At 50.0% G+C, this 21,008-nt stretch overlaps 1 protein-coding gene across 16 annotated transcripts in view; it reads left to right on the top strand.

The window, feature by feature from the left end:
- The first annotated feature begins 13,141 nt into the window (after positions 1-13,141).
- PLEKHM1 (pleckstrin homology and RUN domain containing M1) overlaps positions 13,142-21,008 on the top strand; it is a 50,775-nt gene continuing 42,908 nt past the window's right edge. For 5 of the 16 annotated variants that reach the window (XM_089901349.1, XM_089901347.1, XM_089901342.1 and 2 more), the window contains exons 1-2: positions 13,142-13,253; positions 15,962-16,123. Coding sequence is in view for 13 of the 16 variants with exons in the window: in XM_089901342.1 (XP_089757468.1) it covers positions 16,078-16,123 (46 nt within the window). In the remaining 3 variants the exon portion in view is untranslated. Of the gene's footprint in view, positions 15,844-15,961; positions 16,124-19,875; positions 19,965-21,008 lie in introns of all 16 variants that reach the window. The other 11 variants (XM_089901346.1, XM_089901345.1, XM_089901343.1 and 8 more) reach the window with 6 other exon arrangements.

Below are 21,008 nucleotides of genomic sequence, written 5' to 3'. Positions count from 1 at the left end.
GTCTGTCTGGTAGACTGTAGAGCAGAGAAAGCTGGTCTGCAGAGGGAGTAATGAAGCCAATGCACAAAGAGAAGCAGAAACCTGCAAAGGAAAGTTTCCAGCCCTGCTTCCACCCTCTTCCTGAGGCCCAGCTGCACCCCTCGTGTGGGCTCAGCAAGACACCTTGTCCTCTCAGAATAAAGCTCCCCCAGCTAGCTCAAGTTGCTCTGTTCCTGCAACCAAAAGAGTTTTGTTTAATACGGTGTCAGAGGAAGAGCCAGATCCCAGGTCTTCTAAGTCGGAGTTCCAAGCCCTGCCACATCCCACATTTTTCTAGGCTGTAGAAAAGGTCAGGTCCTGGCCTACTGTCCCTTTCTCTGTCACTACATCTTTCTTAAGGCTCCGCCCACTAACTTCATCCCACAGTGGCCTCCTCACCAGTTCTTCATCCCCCCTGTTCCGGACACAATCTTTTTCGCACAGTTGATGATTGAAAGAAGATTTGGGCTCAGCAGTTCTGAAAGGGAGAAAGAGGATACCCGTCAGAGCAGAGGGGACAGTCCCGAAGACTGGCTCTCCCTGCAAGCCAACACTATCCAACATGCGTCTGTATACAGGTATGGTGAGGAGGCACCACCTGTACTTGGAGAAGTCCTGGAGCCCTACTCCTTTTTTTTTTTTACATAGGCTTATGGGTGTCCAAGGCTTTGTAAAAGGGGGGTGTTTCTACATAGAATAACATGGTGGAGAGCTAGCTGAGTCAGAAATCTGGAAGGTGTCAGTGTAGTTGGGCAGCAGGTGAGGTACTGGTTGCTGGTGACATGCAGTCAGCCCCAGAGGTGACTGTAGAAACACCTGGAGTTGATCCTTAGTTGCTCTCTGGAATGTTCTCACTGGGATGAAAGCTGGGTAGACTGCAGGCAGTGCAGCATCGGAGAGAACATAGCTGCCATTCAAAAGGGCTGCCAGAGGAAAGGTGTCCATAGGGAAATATCATCTCTCAAAATATGGTCTGTGGAGCTCTACACTCAAACATCTCTGGGATGCTTCTTTAAAAGGCTGATCCGGGGACTTCCCTGATGGTCCAGTGGTAAAGAATCTGCCTTCCAGACTTCCCTGGTGGTGCAGTAGTTAAGAATCCACCTGCCAATGCAGGAGACATGGGTTCGAGCCCTGGTCCGGGAAGATCCCACCTGCCGCGGAGCAACTAAGGCTGTGTGCCACAACTACTGAGCCTGTGCTCTAGAGACCGCGAGCCACAACTGTTGATCCCACGTGCCGCAACTACTGACGCTCGCTTGCGTAGAGCCCGTGCTCCACAACAAGAAAAGCCACCGCAATGAGAAGCCCGCGCATCACAACAGAGAGTAGCTCCAGCTCACCGCAACTAGAGAAAGCCTTCGTGCAGCAATGAAAACACAGCACAGACAAAAATAAATTAAAAAAAAAATAATATAAGTAAATAAATAATCTGCCTTCCAATGCAGGGGATGTGGGTTCAATCCCTGTTCGGGGAACTAGGATCCCACATGCCACAGGGCAACTAAGCCCGCGCGTCACAACTACTGAGTTTGCACGCCTCAACGAGAGAGCCCGCGCGTCACAAACTACAGAGCCCACGCGTTCTGGAACCCGTGCCACAACTAGAGAGAGAGAACCTGCTCGCCACAACTAGAGAGAAGCCCGAGCCCTACAACGAAGATCCTGCGCGCTGCAACAAAAGGATCCCACATGCTGCAACTAAGACCTGACGCAGCCAAAAAGTAAAGAAAATAAACAAATAATAAATAAAAATTTAAAAATAAAACGCTGATCCTAAATAAGTAAATAAAAATAAAAGTCTAGTCTTGGACACACACACGCCCCCCCTTATCAAAAAGAAACAAAGCCACATGCTACTTAAAGTGGTAAAATCAGAATTCAATCAGTAATGTACAATTGCAGTGGTAGAGGGAAAGAGACCATCATGAACTGAACTCAACTGCGACTGGTACAGGGCTTTTAAAGGGAAGATGAGGGGATGAGGAGGGGGGAGGGTCTGTCTAGTCAGAGAAGTGAGAAGGGGAAGGCGGGGTGGTCACGTGAAACCCATCTGTGCTGGCTAACTGAGGCTTCTCAAAGTTAGGCTCCTACCCTGTCCCAGAAGCCGGGAGACAAGAGCCCTATCTTGAGGTGTTGGCTAGAACAAACAGCAAATCCTTTAGGCAGCCTTGAGCTTTTTTCAGGCAGCCACTTTAAGGAGGGCTAGGGTCATCCTAGAAATGTGGTCTCGAGCTGTTAGAAACTCTGTTAGTGTTTGTTGACGTCTTTATAGGCCAAGGTTGGATCTAGAGGAAGGCTCAGAGGAGCCTGGCTAGAGTTTGGTCCAGCAGAGAGCCTGTCACCCTCCAAACCCACGTGCCCACCCATCCTGAGTCAACCTCAGAAGCAGAGGGACCCATTTTAACAAGCCTTGTTACGCTCACTGAACTGCTGAGGTGTGGAAGGAAGGGGGGCAGGGAAGTAGGGGCTGCCGAGGTTCTCTGGCTTCTTCGGGGTCGGAGGTGAGCAGGGATTTGAGGGTGGGAGAGGCCAGGTGCGAGGATGACTGGGAGGGAGACTGGACTCTTGTCTTGGACACTGGACGGCTCCCCCCACCCCCCACGGAGGTGAGGGCCTCTCACTCCTGGGGAGCACCAGTTCTGGCCCCTGGGGTCCTGGTGAGAGTGAGATGCGTTGACACCTGGAGGATGGCAGCGGAGCACCAATTTGGGGACGTGGAGGGGAGCACGCCCATTCAAGAAGAGGACAAGTCCCCAGGCCTGAAAGAGAAGCGGAATCATGGTTCAAGGTGAGGCCTTAGGTGCTGGACGGTGATGTTGGAACGAGGTTTTGGCGCCACACTGTGGAATATTTCGGTAAGACTTCGATCTGTGAACAATATGAAGGCTTCGGGTGGAAGAGGGTCACACGGAGAATGGTGGAGCCTGGCTCCCTGACACACGAGCCACCAAACTAACCCTGGACTACTTAACCAGATTCTTACACGAGAGATCAATAAATGTCTTTCTTATTTAACCCACTGTTGTTTAGGGTCTCTATTGCAGCAGCTGAACTGATAACCTAATAAAAGAGTGGGTACATGTACTGGTTAGTTACTGCCACAATAACGCTATGTAATAAACCCATCCAGAAATTCAGTGGGTTGGAATAACGATTCCCATCAGTCTGCCGTTTGGCTGGTACAGCTATGGTTTAATGCTCTGCTGGCTGGGTCTGCTCTGCTTCTCATTGCTGGTCTGCAGATCAGCCAAGGTAGCTCTTTTCCATGTGTGTTCATTCAGGGGCCCGGGCTGAAGAGGCAGCAGCTACCCAAGAGAAGCATACGGGGGCAAGCAGCATCAGGCTTCCTCCAGCTGGGCACGGAACTGGCACGCTCTCATTTCTGCCCATTCCATGAGCCAAAGCAAGTCACATGGCCAAGACCCAAGCCAGGGGACTGGACAGTACACTCTGCCCACAGTGAGACATGGCAAAGAGTATGGATGCAGGGAGGGATGAGGAATCGGGACTAATGATTCTATCTGTCCCAGGATGTGGCTGAGTCTTGGTTTGGGATGTGTGCAGATGACTGTGATTTTATTCCGCATCAATAAACAGCAGCCATAGGACCCGTTGGCACGGATATTCCTGGTTCTGTAACAGAAGTAAGTGTTCCGCAGAATGCACACCTTCCACTCTTTCAGGTGTCACCTCTAAATGGAACATTGTGAAAGACAGTGTCCATCAGTGTGCAGACCCAAACACTGTTCTCTATTAGGTCAGGAATGCTGACAAGGCAAGAATCATATCTCCTTCCTCTCCCCAATGTCTAGTAGCAGGCCCTGCCCCCAGTGATGACTCAGGAACATTCTTCAGTGAATTTTAGACCATTTCTTCATTCTCCCCTTATGATTCCTTGTGAAATACAGACCGACCTCCTAGAGGTCAGCACAAGATGCTATGTATTGGCCCCATAAGCTGCAAAGGAACTATGCCATTTGGAGCTGAGTTTTTTACCCACATCAGCCTCACATAGGGACCTCACAGAAGAAAAGGTTTGTACAGGGTAAACATCAAAACAGGTTAGTGAAATGTCTTTCTCTAGACTCCATTTGACACTGGAAAGAGACTCACTGCCTGAAATATCCTAAGAGGAAGGCTGTCTAAAAGCACAATCCTAGGGAGTTCCCTGGCGGTCCAGTTGTTAGGACTAGGCACTTTCACTACCTAGGGCCCAGGTTCGATCCCTTGTCGGAGAACTAAGATCCCATGTGCTGTGTGGTGCGACCAAAAATAAAAAAAAATAAAAATAAAAAAATTTAAATAAAACCACAATCCTAGTTAGGGATCCACGTGGACTTAAAGACAACTTTAAGAACAGTGAGATTCACCATCAGAGCCCACATGGCTCCACAAAGCCCCTTGGCCCCTCTCATCATGTCTTTGTCCCTGTCATCGGGGCAGAAGCAAAACTGGCCCCAGATGCTCTCCGTTCATTGTTGCCTTGCCCTGCAGACTTTTCGCCCTAAAGGAGAACCACTTAAAGGGAGCCATGATTAACCCTAAAGAATGCCACCATCACCACTGAATTCCAGGCACAGGGCATGAGGGTGGAAAGCGTATTTTAGGGCAGTGACTCATGGTAAGTCGTAGCTTCCAGTCCCTAAAAGGGACTATTCAATGTCAAACTACTCAGGCCCAGGCCGGTATAAGTGGAGGGGTGGGGAACGCAGCATTCTTGAGAGATGTGCTGGTTATGATGCATGTAAAAGATTTTAGAGCTTTTTATTAAAAGTGATGACTTCTCTAGACTGGGTAAGGGATTGCCTTACTGGATTACGAGAGCAGGTTTTAAAAATAAGGCAGGGGCTTCCCTGGTGGCGCAGTGGTTGAGAGTCCGCCTGCTGATGCAGGGGACACGGGTTCGTGCCCCGGTCCGGGAGGATCCCACATGCCGCGGAGCGGCTGGGCCCGTGAGCCATGGCCGCTGGGCCTGTGCGTCCGCAGCCTGTGCTCCGCAACGGGAGAGGCCACAGCAGTGAGAGGCCCGCATACCGCAAAAAAAAAAAAATAAATAAGGCAGACTGGAACAATCTATCTCCAAGATGTATGTGTTGTTGTGTGAATAAAGCAAGATGCTACTATACACTTTGTGTTAGATGTACAGTATAGAACTGCACAGTCCAATACAGTAGCCACGACTGCATGTAGCTATGTAAATCCCAATTTAAATTAATGCAAATTAAATAAATTTTAAAAGTCAGCTCCTAAGTCACACTAGCCACATTTCAAGTGCTCAATAGTCACATGTGGCTAATGGCTACCATATTGGACAATATGCAGATAGACTGTTTCATCACTATGGTTCTATTGGATGATGCTGGTACAGAATATCTCCGGAAGGGCACACAAACTCATAACGGTAGTTGCTCTCAGGGAAGAAAACTGGGAGACTGCAGCACCATATTCCGTTTTGTACCTTTTGAATTTTATATCATGTATTTGTATTAAGTAATTAAATTAAAAAAAACAAACTGGGAATTAGAAATCCCCATATAGGGGGACTTCCCTGGTGGTCCAGTGGGTAAGACTCCATGTTCCCAATGCAGAAGGCCCGGGTTCGATCCCTGGTCGGGGAACTAGATCCTGCATGCATGCTACAACTAACAGTTCTCATGCTGCAACTAAAGAAGCCCACATGCCGCAACTAAAGATCCTGCATGCCACAACTAAGACCCGGTGCAGCCATAAATAAATAAACAAATAAATAGAAATTTCCATGTAGGGTCACTGTACCAGGACAGTGATTCCCAGGAGATGACTTTGCAATCAGCCTAAAACAAAATAAGTTAATAGATATTATGATTTCACATTTAATTTTTTTTCACAGTGTGAACTTTTAGCTCCTGCCACCATCTCTCTGCTCTTGTGAGCTCACAGACAACAATGTGAAGTAGCAAGGGGATGTTAAAGGAAAAACAGGGCTTTCCTGGTGGTGCAGTGGTTAAGAATCTGCCTGCCAATGCAGGGGACACTGGTTCCATCCCTGGTCCGGGAAGACCCCACATGCCGCAGAGCAACTACACCCGTGCGCCACAACTACTGAGCCTGCGCTCTAGAGCCCGCGAGCCACAGCTACTGAAGCCTGAACGCCTAGAGCCCGTGCTCCACAGCAAGAGAAGCCCCCGCAATGACAAGCCTGCGCACCGCAACGAAGAGTAGCCCCTGCTCGACACAACTAAAGAAAGCCCACGTGCAGCAACGAAGACCTAATGCAACCAAAAATAAATAAATTACTTTTTATTTTTTATTTTTTAAATTCATTATTCTTTTTTTTCAATTAATTAATTTATTTTTGGCTATGTTGGGTCTTCATTTCTGCGCGAGGGCTTTCTCTAGTTGCAGAGAGCGGGGGCCACTCTTCATCGCGGTATGCGGGCCTTTCACTGTCGCGGCCGCTCTCGTTGCGGAGCACAGGCTCCAAACGCCCAGGCTCAGTACTTGTGGCTCACGGGCCCAGTTGCTCTGCGGCATGTGGGATCCTCCCAGACCAGGGCTCGAACCCGTGTCCCCTGCACTGGCAGGCAGATTCTCAACCACTGTGCCACCAGGGAAGCCCCAAATTTTTTTTAAAAAAGGGAAAAACAACCTATTGTCAAGCACTGGTTGACGGCATTTTTTTTTTTCTCTTGAGAAATGTATGCAGATGACTGTGATTTTATTCTGCATCAATAAACAGCAGCCATGGGACCTGTTGGTAAGGATATTCCTAGTTGTGTAACAGAAAGAAGTGTTCTGCAGAATGCATACCTTCCAAGTGAAACAGGAGGAAGGGGGCAGGGCACAACCTCTAAAGAATGACATAGGGGCTTCCCTGGTGGCGCAGTGGTTGAGAGTCCGCCTGCTGATGCAGGGGACACGGGTTCGCGCCCCAGTCCGGGAAGATACCACATGCCGCGGAGCGGCTGGTCTCGTGAGCCATGACCGGTGAGCCTGCGCGTCCGGAGCCTGTGCTCCGCAACGGGAGAGACCACAACAGTGAGAGGCCCGTGTACCGCAAAAAAAAAAAAAAAAAAAAAAGAATGACATAGCCAGAGCATGCGACATAAACGTTAGAATCAACTAGGTCCAAGATGGCGGACGAGTCGACTTCCACTAGACCTTGAACCTCAGTACACACTCGTAACATATCAGCACGCTAAATGACACACCCACAGGCGCCATGACAGTTCCAAGGCTGATCATAAATGGTCAAAAAGTGGGCGTAGCCTAAATCCTGGACACCCCCACCCCTTCCCCAAAATAGCTGGAATACTCCTCCCACTCATTAGCCTATGAAATTACCCACCCCTATGAAAACTGAGAGCCCCATACCTCGGGGCCTCTCACCTTCCGAGATGGCTCACACTCTGTCTGTGGAGTGTGTATCTCCCTGAATAAACCTTCTTTCACTTTACTATATAGCTCACTCTTGAATTCTTTCCTGCGAGAAGCCAAGAACCCACACTCGGCAGCCATCCCAGGGACTCGCCTGAGACCTGGAACGTGAGCATCCACTCGGGCCCCACTTTCTTTCCCGCAACGCGGGTAGGGGGAATATGCAACACCACATGATGCTTTTAGAGAAGGAATAAGCATAGACCAAAAGGGGACAGGAGATTAGACGTTGCTCTGCTCAAGAGGCAACCCGTGGAGCAGTGGGTTTCCAAGATGTGGCCGCAAGTCCTGGGAAGACGAGTTACAGCAGGGGGTCTCGTAACACACGTGTCCACCAAGCCCTGTTTGCAGAGCCAATAAATCCTGTGTCTCCACAAATAGAATTATTGTATCACTAACAGCTATCACACATTGAGGGTGTATGTTATCTCATCTTACAGCGACCTGTGAGGTAGATCTTATTCTCCCCAATTAACAGATAAGGAAACTGAGACTTGGGGGCGGGGATGGGGGAGTAAATAACTCGCCCAAGTTCACAAAGATAATATATTAGTCACTGCTCTTTATGTTCCAAGTGAAAGATGCTTAACCCACAAATGGCACACAGTATATCAGCTCGCATAACCAGGAAGCCCACGGGCTTAGAGCTGGCTGCTTCCAGGACTCAAACAACGTCATCCTCTCCCCATCTGTCCCTTGACTCTGCTTTCCTCTCTCATGGATTCAGCCTCCAGAGGACTCCTGCCCCCTGACAGCAAAGATGGTCATTAGTCATTCCCACTCCACACCTTTGGACCATGTGTCCGGGAGGAGGAGACCCTGATTGGCCAGCCATGGTCATGTGCATATGCTGGGTGGGGTCTTAAACCAGTACTTCAGTGCCCACTGAATCACAGGGAGCAGAGGAGTCTCTGTTGGGCAGCATGTGGAATCTTCCCAGACCAGGGCTTGAACCCGTGTCCCCTGCATTGGCAGGCGGATTCTTAACCACTACGCTACTAGGGAAGTCCCTAAAACTTAAATCCATCAAAAGTCACCTCCTCCAGCATGCATTTCAAGCTCTCTTGTCTAGCAGTTTGCAAGTGCTTTTATTATTGTTCAAATTGTGTGGTAATGTGAGATTCTTTTTCTAGCTGGAGTCTACCTGGTGGACTCTTGGTCCATGTGTAAAACCTTTCATGGAATGCCCCTTCATTCTCCAGCCGTCCCACCCCCAGCCGCCTGCCCGGATCCAAGGCTTTATTCAGCTTTACAAAGTTTTGTAGAGCAAGATGAAGAGAGGAAGACAAGCCCACAGATTTTTCACAGAGGCTGAGAAGCCTGGGAAATAAGAGAAGACCGGGAGATGGGGGTGCTGCTGAAAAGTCAGACAGCATTAATCCAGGGGACTCCCACAGCTTTTGCAGATGGCAGCTGTGCAAACATTCATCCCAATTGAAACCGCTAGGTGGCGTTTCAGGGGGCTCCAAAGAGCTCTGGTTCTTTATGTCTCAGCACAGAAAGAATTCAGTGAGGCAAAGTGTTAGATAAGAAGTGATTTATTAGAAGAGGACACTTGTGAGGCTTACAAGCGGGTGGGTGAGAGGGTGCCCCGCCCTGAGAACTCAGTGGGCTACAGTTTTATAATCAAAGGAAAAGTGAGGAGGGGGAAAAGACCACCGTCTTCCTCATTCTTGAGTAGACGTCATGCTTCCATCATTAGTCCTCCTCTATGTCGGGCGGAGGGGTTTTCTCTGTCATGGGACTATGTAAAAATTATTCCAGGTCTCAGTACAATGAGAGTCTTTCACGTTGAAATATCACCTTTCCATAAATTATTGTTTTTTATGTGTCCAGAGAGTATGTCCTAGGGGTCATTAACTTACTGAGCTCACTGGTCAGGATGTGGGTCTCATGCCACCATTGTTTTATAGTTTGGGGGCATGTCTCTTGCTTCTGTTGCATGGTTTTGTTGCTAAGCAAGCCTGCTTGGCTTTGTGGTTAAGCAAACCTGCTTTCTTGAGTAATCGTTAACTTACAGGGGTCTCCCATACTTTTTTTTTTTGCTTACAATCCCCTAGTGGGATTAACTATTTAATCACCTACTTTACTCTGCCCCTATCAGAATAACTGAGGGAGGACTTTCCTGGTGGTGCAGTGGTTAAGAATCCCCCTGCCAATGCAGGGGACACAGGTTCGAGCCCTGGTCCATGAAGATCCCACATGCCGCGGAGCAACTCAGCCCGTGTGCCACAACTACTGAGCCTGCCCTCTAGAGCCCGCGAGCCACAACTACTGAAGCCCACGCGCCTGGAGCCGGTGCTCCGCAACAAGAGAAGCCACTGCCATGAGAAGCCCGCACACCGCAACGAACAGTAGCCCCCGCTCACCACAACTAGAGAAAGCCCGCACACAGCAACGAAGACCCAACACAGCCAAAAATAAATAAAATTAAAAAAAAAAAAAAAAGAATAACCGAGGGACGTTGCATGTTCCATTTGTGGGGAGGGCATGCTTGTGCCAAGCCAGTGAGGCTCTTGCTGTGCCAATCATGACCAGAAACACTGTCCTTCTGCCAAGGTAACCGGATTTCCCTAGTAAATCTCTTACTTTCCACCTTGTTTACAATGAGTTCGGCCCTGAGAGAACACTTTGCCTCTATGTCCTTATTTCTAATCTTTCCGCTCAACCGTTAACTCCAGTGAAGGTGCTCAGCAGTCAGATGCATCTAGCCTAAAGCTGAAGATGCGGTGGTTCTCACTGCTGGAGAATTACGGAAGGGGCCGACCACAGCCCCAGCAGACGCTTTTATAAGTGGAAACTGTCATTGGTGTCACCTGAAAGCTGGGTTCACCTCTTGTTGGCTGTCAAGCCAAAAGATATAACTTTTAAAAAAAGATTTATTATTTGTTTATTTTTGGCCGCGTTGGGTCTTAGTTGCAGCACGCGGGATCTTCGTTGTGGCACGTGGGATTTTTCGCTGTGGTGCGCGAGCCCTTCGCTGTGGTGCCGGTCTTCTCTCTAGTTGTGGCGTGTGGGTTTTCTCTTCTCTAGTTGTGGTGCGCAGGCTCCAGGGCACGTGGGGCTCTGTAGTTTGCAGCATGCAGGCTCTCTAGTTGAGGTGCGTGGGCTTAGATGCCCCTCAGCGTGTGGGATCTTAGTTCCCTGACCAGGGATTGAACCCGTGCCCCCTGCATTGGAAGGCGGATTCTTTACCACTGGACCACCAGGGAAGTCCCTAAAAGACACAACTGTTATTACCAAGGCTGTTTCTCCAGAATCATCCACCTATCCCTCCCTCGAATGGAAACCAAGTCTCTTATCTAAGTTTCAGGAGGAAGCTGCAAAGAGAAAAACAAGAAGTGGTTAGAACCAACTAGGCCCAAGATGGTGGAAGATTTGACTCCCAGTAGACCTTAAGCCTCATTGTAATGAATTACCATGCTGAATGACACACCCACTAGCGCCATGACAGTTGACAATTGCCATGACAACTGGAAGAGCCCGGACAAGGACTGAAAAGGAGTATTGCATCAATTCCGCGTCCAAACCACACCCCTGTTGTTGGATAACTCACAAATATTCCTCTTCTCTTTCCAATTCACTCTCTTTTACCTCTCCTATATATATGATGTCTCCACCTGAGTTGGGTTGAGAAGTTGATTTGAGAAAAGTTCCTCTTCTCCATTCTTTCTCTTTTTTTATTCATTTATTTATTTTATTTATTTATTTTTGGCTGCTTTGGGTCTTCGTTGCTGCACGCGGGCTTTCTCTAGTTGTGGCGAGCTGGAGCCACTGTTCGTTGCGGTGCGCGGCTTCTCATTACAGTGGCTTTTCTTGTTGCGGACCATGGGCTCTAGGCACACGGGCTTCTGTAGTTGTGGCTCGTGGGCTCTCAAGCGCAGGCTCAGTAGTTGTGGCGCACTGGCTTCATTGCTCTGCGGCATGTGGGAACTTCCCGGACCAGGGCTTGAACCCGGGTCCCTGCATTGGCAGGCAGATTCTTAACCACTGTGCCACCAGGGAAGCCCCTCTTCTCCATTCTTTAGCCATTGAATAAAGCTTGTCTGTTCCAGTCCATCATCGGTTTCATTATTGGCTGTGCAAATCCAAGCAGAAAAAACCTCCTTGGCAGAGACCAGGGGTCTCAGCTGGCCAGGACCCTGGCACAGGTCCAGTCGACCAATTCAATATCACCACCAAGTCAAAGACCAGAAGGAAGGGTTTATTACTTGCAGCAAGAGAACATGGAGGATCCTTCCCAAAGCAGCATCTCCGCAAACAGCAAAACTGGGGCAGTTTTAAACTAAGGGCACATGCACACTTCATGAAGGGGCTTGAGCAGAGGGCAATTCAACATAGAATAGGGGCAAAGGCTGACAGAGTCCAAGCTTTAGTTGATTGAAGTCACCAGGGTCAGAAAAGGTCAACATCATCATTCCTTCATTTTCCACCAGTCTGCGGTCTTAGCATGTAGTTACCACCCTCCACCTGGGTGGGGGTCCTTAGTTCCTGTAGTACAACTCAAAGATATGTATCAGATTATTAAGTCTATCCCTTAAGGAGGAACTAGGACTCCTGTTTTATCGCGGAATTATTGTTTCTTGATGGCTTTCCTCCATTCCTTTTTTCCTTTAAGATCATTAATTACTGAGGCCTGTTCAAAGGCAAGCATTGTGGCCAGGCTCAGATCACAAAATGGCTTAGGCTGAAAATGGCTTCTCTTATGTCAAAAAGCTATATCGGGTTCTTTTCCTCCTGGGAACACCCACACACCCACACACACACACACACACACACATACACAACTGCTTACACTGGGACCTCAGTCTTCCCAGAGATATGAGGAACACCTTCCCTGGAGAGGCGGATGGAGCACAGGAATCCAGCAGAGATCAGTGGAGCTTGCTCCTAAGAACTAGCCTGTCCCCTCCTCTCCCAGCCCTGTAAGCCACTCCAGGGTCCCCTGGACCTGCATGTAGTGGTACCTCTCTGCCCCTGGCCCACGCTCAGACCCTAGGCTCTCAGTCGATCAAAGCCTGCATGTGTTAAATGTCTGAAGTATGGCAGGACACCCCTGCTACTTTTGACCTTTTGCTCTGATTCCATTTGAAAGAGAAATAGCACTTATACGATGTAAAGCAAACAAGGCTGTATGAGAATTGCTTGAGCATGTGCGGCGCGGGGATGATGGCGCGTTACAGGACAATGCCCAGAGGACCTCAAGGAGCTCACTTGGTATAAGCTGTGCTCAAAACATCTACGTTTTTCCTGAGAGCTGGAGGGAAGCTCTAAGTTGGGCCTGCGCTCTGCCCACCGGGCTACGCTGATGCCCTGGGGGAGGAAAAACGGGATAGGCGTTGGTCCCATTTTACAAGTGGGCAACCTTCGCTGAAGGCGGCCATGTGTCGGCCCCAATTCTACGCAGATAGTGCTGCGGCCAGATAAGGTCAGGAAGCCAGAAGCCAGGATCTCGTCTGACGCAGACCCTGCGAGAGGCAGGCAGTGAGAACGCACTCCGCCCGGAGTCTGTGGCGTTGCCTCTCTGCGCCCAACAGAAAGGCGAGGATCGCGAGTCTCCCAGATCACGTCTCTGCTCCGGGCCTGGGAACCCTTGGGCGCCCAAGCGCGCTGGCCCCGCCCCGCGGTTCCTCCGCGCCCCGCGATTGGCTCCGAGGGGCAGGGCGGGGCCGGACGCCCAGCTGACGTGATGGACGGCGTCAGGCGCCGCGGGAACCGCTTCCTGTTGTCAGTAGTCCGGAGGCCGCAGCGTCCGGTCGGAGTCTTAGGGGCTGCAGCGACCGGGAGTGCCCCCGCCCCCCTCCCCACTCCGTTTGGTGAGTTAGGGGTTGGGGGCGAGGCGGGCAGCAGAGGGGCGGCGAGGCCGGGACGGGAACAGGCGAACAGGGAACAGCAGCTCTCTCCGTGATCCCAAACCCCTGGTTACCTTGAGACTGTCCTGCTTCAGAGTCCTCACCCTTCCCAGCCCAAGCCCCGTGCCCCACTCCAACTAGCCTTCGGCCCGCACTGCCGCTGCTGGCCTCTCCCTTCTATTTGCCACTCGTGACCTGACCCCAGCCCTTACCCCCACCCTCTCACCGCCGGTCTTGCGTAAATGCAGCCGCACCCTTGACCTCCCTGTAGCCCACTTCCAACCCCGACCTTGGCCACATCCCTCCGCCTCCCTCTAACACAGCTCGTCTTCACCTCTCAACCCCTTTGGCCGTGCTAATGCTGCACACAGGCCTCCTCAGGACCCACCATTCTGGTTTGCCTTTTTCGGGATCAGCTTTCTTATCCGAATCTCCCACATCCCCCTGGTCAGCTCCCCACCTCTGTCCCACTCTCATTTAAGACCCACCACTAAAGTAGATGCCCTATTGAGCACACCCTTTTCTTTTTGATAACTCTGATCTCAGCCCTATCCCAAGTCTTACATGTATCTTGTCCTCACAGACTCATACCCTAACTTCCTAGCCCACCATATACTTCCTTTCCATCTCCAACCATCAGAGGACACCCCCATCCCTAAGTCTTTGCTAAACCACCCCCAACTCTTGGTGCCCCAGTTACTACCACCCTCAGCCAATCTTATTAAAAATGAGATCTCCTGCCCTTTCACCTCTGCTGTCCCCACCTCAGCTCTACACCCATTTTTCTCTTGACCCCCGTCCCCATTCAATCTGAGAATTTAGTGCAGAGTCCCCTGCCAACCCCACCGGCTGCCCCTCAACAGCCAAATTTAGGTGCTTCCTGGGAGCCCAGCAGTTAGAGACTGAGCACCTTGATGGGTGCATGCAGGGCCTCAGGTGGTAAATAAGTGTGGAGAAGTAGAGATCCGCCCTCGGGTCAGGGTCAGGGATTTTTTTTCCCGGGTGTCTTGTCCGCTGTACCTGCTCACAGGGATTATGGGTCTAGCATTCATATTAAATGACTTGTGCTACTGCTGGAATGGTGGGTGTCACCCACATACCTGGAAGGTGAGGAATGGCCACTCACCTAGCTCACTCACAGCCTGGGCCAATGGAAGCCATCACTTCCTTTTGGCTGGTTTTCTGGCCCAGGAGAAACTCAGGGAGTACCACTGTGTGACTGTGGTCACAGAACCACGTCCATGTGTGTTGTCCTGGCACTTGTAAAGGATCCTCCTCACCCAGTGTTCCTCCCGGCTGGAGCTGACAGCAGACCTGTCCCAACGCTTAACACAGGCAACACAGTGGACGCCAGAGATGATGTTACATGTTGTGAAGAGTGTAGGTGAGAGGGTTCCCAGGAGGCTAAGGCGAGTACAGAGGCTGTTGAATCACTTCCTTGTTTTGCAGGTGCTGAATCTTTGAGTTTTGGCCATTTGGTTACCCATGAACGTGGGGAGTTGAGATATCTGAGTAGCTGAGGGAGAGGGACGTTCCTGAGGCACCCGTGCCCCAAGCTCAGCATTTATCATCTCCTGGGCTTTTAGGGCACACATTCTCTCCAAATTCTAGTGACCTGGCTTCAGATGGTTGGCCGTTTGGCAGCAATTTTAAAGGGCCCCAGACAGGACCCGTTGTCTTTGCTTTTGCCGTTTATAGTCTTGTTCCTTTGAAAGTTGAAGCTCTCCCTTCAGTATCCCCCACCCCACCCCCCATTAAGGTGCAATATATCAGAGTGGTCTCAGCCTGCTGGCAGGGTGATTTAATGAAAGGAGTTGCATCGTGGCTGAGAATTGTATACCTCAGCTTTCCTCGGTCTGTGAAATGGAGATAACCTGCCCCTGAGCCTTATTTTTGTTTTATTCTTCTGTTCATTCAGCAGGTATTTTTTGAGCACCACTGCGTGGTCTGTGTTGTTCTAGGCACTAGAAATGTAATGGTGAATGAGTTGAGCAAAGTTCCTGTTTTTAGTCATTCAGAGTTTGGTCCTTGCTGGAATCCTAAGGATGGGACAAAAATATGGGGGAGATGGGTATTACTGAATGGAAGGAAGGAGGGGGGAAAGAAAGTTACCCCCTGTTCACTGATTCACATTTCTGGGCTCACTCACTAGCCTTTGGTTTGGGAATCACAGGCTAGATGTTTCTTGCCCTGCAGCTGGTATCCAATTGCTTCAAAGATGCAGTTCCCCCAGCACACTCTCTCCATCCCCCGCCCTCCAGGACACTTGTCCAGAAATCCAGCTTTTTACGGGTGGGAGGAGGTGCAGTTTACTCAGCACTAACATGTCTGAAAGATCAGCTGCCTTTCTGAATCAGAAGATAACTTTGTCATTCTTTTCCAACTGATAACTTTGTCATTCTTTTCCAACTGAAAACCATGACTCATCAACTGGTACAGCAGCTGGATGGCTTAAATGTCAGGCTGTTTGTTCTGAACAGCCCGGTGCAGGATTGGATTCAGGCTGTAGAGAGGAGGCTGTTGGGAATGGCTGAGAAGTCTCTAAGGAGAAGAGGTTGCTGTTTACCTATGGATGGAGTGTTTCAGAAGCGGGGAAGCCAAGCCATCCATTTCTTCTTTGAATGTAAGTCTCATATAAGCCATTTTTTTCTTTCTTCCTTGGTCTCTGGAAGAAGTGAAATTGGATGTTTACAGAAGCCCGGGCAGTATAATAAAGAAAAGCAACCACAACAATTCCTTCCTGTGTGTTGGAACATTTAAGAAAGGACAGCTGTGAAACCTGTGTACCATGGAAAGGACCTGGCCTCAGCTGGTTGGGACTACAGACCTGATGGGTAAGATTGTTTCTTGTTGATTTTAGCCTTATTTGATAAAAATGGAGCTTTCTGAGTACTAAGTTAATTATTACTTAGTCTATAAGTAATCAGTTTGCCTGAAACTCTTGGAACCAGAGACCTGAGACAGTTTGATCTGGTGAAGTCTGACACAAGACTTAGAATGAGGAAACCAGACAGTTTTGTCCCTTACCTGGGGCTCTTTTCTACTGAGCCTTAGTCTTCTCCTCTGTAAAACGGGGATAATCATCCTTCTCTCACAGGATTGTTTTTTTTAATTAATTAATTTATTTATTTATTTTTGGCTGCGTTGGGTCTTCATTGCTGTGCGCGGGCTGTCTTTAGTTGCAGAGAGCAGGGGCTACTCTTTGTTGTGGTGCATGGGCTTCTCATTGTGGTGGCTTCTCTTGTTGCAGACCATGGGCTCTAGGCGCATGGGCTTCAGTAGTTGTGGCTCTCGGGCTCTAGAGCTCAGGCTCAGTAGTTGTGGCACATGGGCTTAGTTGCTCCGTGGCATGTGGGATATTCCCAGACCAGGGCTCAAACCCGTGTCCCCTGCATTGGCAGGCGGATTCTTAACCACTGCACCACCAGGGAAGTCCCCAGGGTTGTTTTAAGAATTAAATGAGATTAGAGAAGCTAGGAGAGCCATGTCAGGATGAATCAGTACTTACGGGGAGAGGTAGACTTCTCGTGGTTAGGAGTTGCCTAAAAGGCAGACAGAAGTCACCTTTTCTGCTAAACTCCACCAGTAATGTTTGAGGAGCTCTTTGGTAATGTTGCCCACGTTCTCTCCTTAACTCTTTTTAGCCTAGGTCTCCTTGCAGCCACGCCTCTCTTTGCTTTGGCTTTTGGTGTCAATGAAGACTGTTCTGGGGACAGGAAGTGAAACCAGTCCCATAGGAAGGTGGACTGGGGGTCTAGAGAATGACGGAGTGCTGACCCAGCAGTCAGGAGACCCAAAGCCCCGTTATGGTTCCGTCAGCAAGTTCTCGTGTCTCCTGCCCCCTGAGGCATGATGGAGCAGACCCACATAGGTGGGGTGCTTTGGCTTCTTGCAAAGAAAGTTGTGCCCTGGATTGTGGCCCGAACCCCAAAGCCTCAGTCCTGTTTTGTGAATTGTCAAGTGGCCATTCTCCTTCTGGACTCCTGCACCGTCGTCAGTCATTTTGTGGCTTTTCTGACTCTTGGTTTTAGGGGGCAATTACGTGTCTCCCCCTGCTCTGACCTCTCAGCATCAGTTTGCTTTGGGTTTTTAGCAGACCCTTACTGGGCTGGAGGACCCACTTACTAACAGGCCTCCCTCCGTCCCATGAATACTATTTTCAGTTAATTAGTCAATGAGGCTTTAACGGATCCGGGCTGTTCTTTAGATTGTTGAGGCCTGAGCCCTTCCTGGCCTGGCCCGTGGCCGGCTGAGGGAAGGGCAGTTTCGCAGCTTGAGGCTCTAGAAGGGCAGGCCGGAGGGGAGGCCTTCGGCTGCTGGAATTGCTGAAGGCGATTGGAACCCAGGGTCTTGGAGCCAGAGAACCTGGATTTGGCCTCCTGGGCTGCACAAGGGTGGCCTGGAAGGAACGTTGTCCAGAGGGACTGTCTGCAGCACATGTCCCCTTGTCTGGGGCGCTGGTGGCTGGAGTGTGGAGGAGAGCCCTGAAGAATCCCTGGTAGGTGGGAGGGGGATGAGGTGAGGGTGAGGTAAGTCAGACAAGGCCTGAGGCTGGGGGCCCGTGTTCTGGGGTCTCTCACACCCTGACCAGAGTTGGCTCTGCGGGGGCCGCCCTCCACACACCTCCCTCCCTCTGCATGTCCTTACTTGGAGAGGTTGGCTCTGGGTCCTGTTTACCCACTGCCCACTCCACAGGCCAGGGATTGAATCAGAGCAGCTCCTACCATTTAGGGCCACTCTGCCTCTCTCATCTCCAAGTGTCATGCTCATGTCCCCCTGTAAACCTCTCCTGCCAGACTGACCTCAGTGTTCCACTGTGGCCTCTCACCGGGGCCCCCGGCTGAAGAGCCCTCCTCCCAGGCCTCCCCTGCCCCCTCGCCCGTTGCCCCCTTAGCCCCAGCCCACACCCGCCTCTTCCAGAAGGGAGGTGGTCGCACTCCTCCTGGAGTCTGGGGGTTTCTCTTGAGCTCGGGTTGCTGTTGTCCTGGCGGCGGCTGGTAGAGTTGGCCACTTACCAGCCCTGGGATCTTGGGAATTTCCCCGACCTGGGTCAGCTTCTACTTCTTATCTGTCAGACTGAGATGATAAGACACTCCTAGGATGGTTATCAGGAATGAATGGGGTAACACATGTAAAGGGCACAAAACCCATTTAACAGGTCTTGGTTTTACTAACTTCTTTGGGCCATGGGTTCTTGAGAGCAGAGAAAGCAGTAACCTGATTTTCTCTCTCTTTATTATTTTTTGTTGGTGGTGGTGTCCCCTCATGCTTAGCTGTGTGGCCACTAGAGATTTGTTTAGATGTGAGTGTGCCTGTCCAGTCCTGCCCTGTGCAAGTTCCCGGGGTGGGGCAGGCCAGGCAGCAGCCCCTTCATGCTCAGGCCGTAGTCCTCGCCCCCACCCCACCCTTAGCCTCAGCCACCCCGGGAGAGAGCCAGCTGCCTCGAGAGATTTCTCTGCGTACTGACTTCAGCTCCTAGCACACGCTTAGTTAGGTAGTGGCATTCTTCGCCTGTAGATTCGGGCGGCCGCATCCACTGGGGTTAGAGATACCATTTATCCTCGGTAAATATCAGGCCCTGCGCTCAGCGTTTTCCATACTCATAGTCTCCACTTAAGAGGTCTGATACGTGCCCCAGTGTGCCTAGCTGGTTAGTGGCAAATTGAGATCAGAACCCGTGTTGTTCCCCTTTAGACATGTCCCTGTGCTGCTCAAGCTAGACCTTTGCAGCCCAAAGGAGAAGCAGCTGTGTGGCGAGAGAGCCCTTCCTTTTGAAGGCGTTTCAGTTGTACTTTTCCCCACTGAGCTGGCCGACCCTGGGATGGGACAGGAGTCGGGACAGTTGCAGAGCCCAGGCCCTGAATGTGAATTGTGAGCCCCTGCTTCCCGGCCCCTGTGGGTTCTTGGCCCCTTCAGCTGCAGCATCCCCCCTTGCAGCCTCACATCTGTATCTAAGTTAGCCTTTTTTTTTTTTTAATAAATTTATTTATTTTTGTCTGTGTTTGGTCTTCATTGCTGCATGCGGGCTTTCTCTATTTGCAGCAGGCAGGGGCTACTCCTCATTGCGGTGTGCGGGCTTCTCATTGCTGTGGCTTCTCTTGTTGCGGAGCACGGGCTCTAGGCGCGTGGGCTTCAGTAGTTGTGGCACACGGGCTCAGTAGTTGTGGCTCACAGGCTCTAGAGTGCAGGCTCAGTAGTTGTGGCGCACGGGCTTAGTTGCTTCGCGGCATGTGGGATCTTCCCAGACCAGGGCTTGAACCCATGTACGCTGCATTGGCAGGCAGATTCTTAACCACTGCGCCACCAGGGAGGTCCCTAAATTAGCCTTTTATTCCCTGCTTTTTTGTGCCAGCATTTGGAGTGGTGTCAAGAGCCCTTTCTACCCACCGTTTGGGATAGACTCGCCCATGGCACACCCCACGAAATCTTGTTTCCTTCCTTGTTTCCATCCTTAAAATCCACTCTCAGTTTTTACTTTTGTATTGAAAGTCCTTGCAGTTGCAGGTTGAGTAAGATGGGGGTGGGGCGTGGGGAGGAGATCGTTTGGGCACAGTGATTGTTCATCTGGCCGTGTCTGTCCCTGTAGGTGTCATGTGATTCTTCTGGGGAGCTGCTGCTTGAGTGGAAATGCTCTCAGCGGTGGAGAATGGACTGGACCCCCGGGCTGCCATCCCGGTAGGCAACAAGGGAGAATCAAGGGTGGAGGAAGGGGTGCCTGGGACAGCCATTTCATTGTTTTCATTGTTTTTTCTCACTTTGAAATGCATTTGCACTGTTCAGAAAGAGAGGCCTGGAGTTGAGAAAAAGTTATAGCAGAAGCAGGCTCCGAGGAGATCCTGCCCTTTCTAGATCCTGCCCTTTCTAGATCATCTTAATGGTGATAGAATGGAGATTTACAAAAAACAATGGAGATTGCATGTAGGTTACCTGAGGACCAAGGATTTCTCCAAAGAAGATATACAAATGACCAATAAGTACATAAAAAGACGCTCCACATCATTAGACATTAGACAACGGCAAATCAAAACCATAATGAGGAAAACAGAAGTAGAGTCACCACGGATGTAGAAAACAAACTCATGGTTACCGGGGACAAGGTGTGGGAGGGATAAATTGGGAGATTGGGACTGACGTATACACACTACTATATATAAAATAGATAACCAATAAGAACCTGCTGTATAGCACAGGGACTCCACTCAGTACTTTGTAATGGCCTGTATAGGAAAAGAATCTAAAAAAAAAAAAAGGTGGATATATGTCTATGTATAACTGATTCACTTTGCTGTACACCTGAAACTAACACAACATTTTACGGCAACTATACTCCAATACAACTTTTTTTTAAAAAGTAAAATAAAATAGTAAGAAAAAAAAATCATAATGAGGGACTTACCCAGTGGTTCAGTGGTTAAGACTCCGTGCTTCCAGTGCGGGGAGGTAGGGGTTCAGCCCCTGGTTGGGGAACTAAGATCCCACATGCTGTGCGGCGTGGCCAGAAAAAAAAAAAAAACATAATGAGATACTTCTTCATATCCACTAGGATGACTGTAATCGAAATGGCAGACAATAATAAGTATTGGTGGGGTTGTGGAGAAGGTGGAACTCTCATACCTTCCTGGTGGGAGTGTAAAATGGTACAGCCATTGTGGAAAACAGTTTGATAGTTCCTCAAAAAGTGAAACATAGAGTTGCATGTGACTCAGCAATTCCACTCCT

The sequence above is a fragment of the Delphinapterus leucas genome, chromosome 19, assembly GCF_059928025.1.
Source record: "Delphinapterus leucas isolate spDelLeu-1000000601 "Yukka" chromosome 19, BTC_Dleu_Yukka2, whole genome shotgun sequence".
NCBI classification, from domain to species: Eukaryota; Metazoa; Chordata; class Mammalia; order Artiodactyla; family Monodontidae; genus Delphinapterus; species Delphinapterus leucas.
This window is presented reverse-complemented; position numbering and strand designations above follow the sequence as displayed.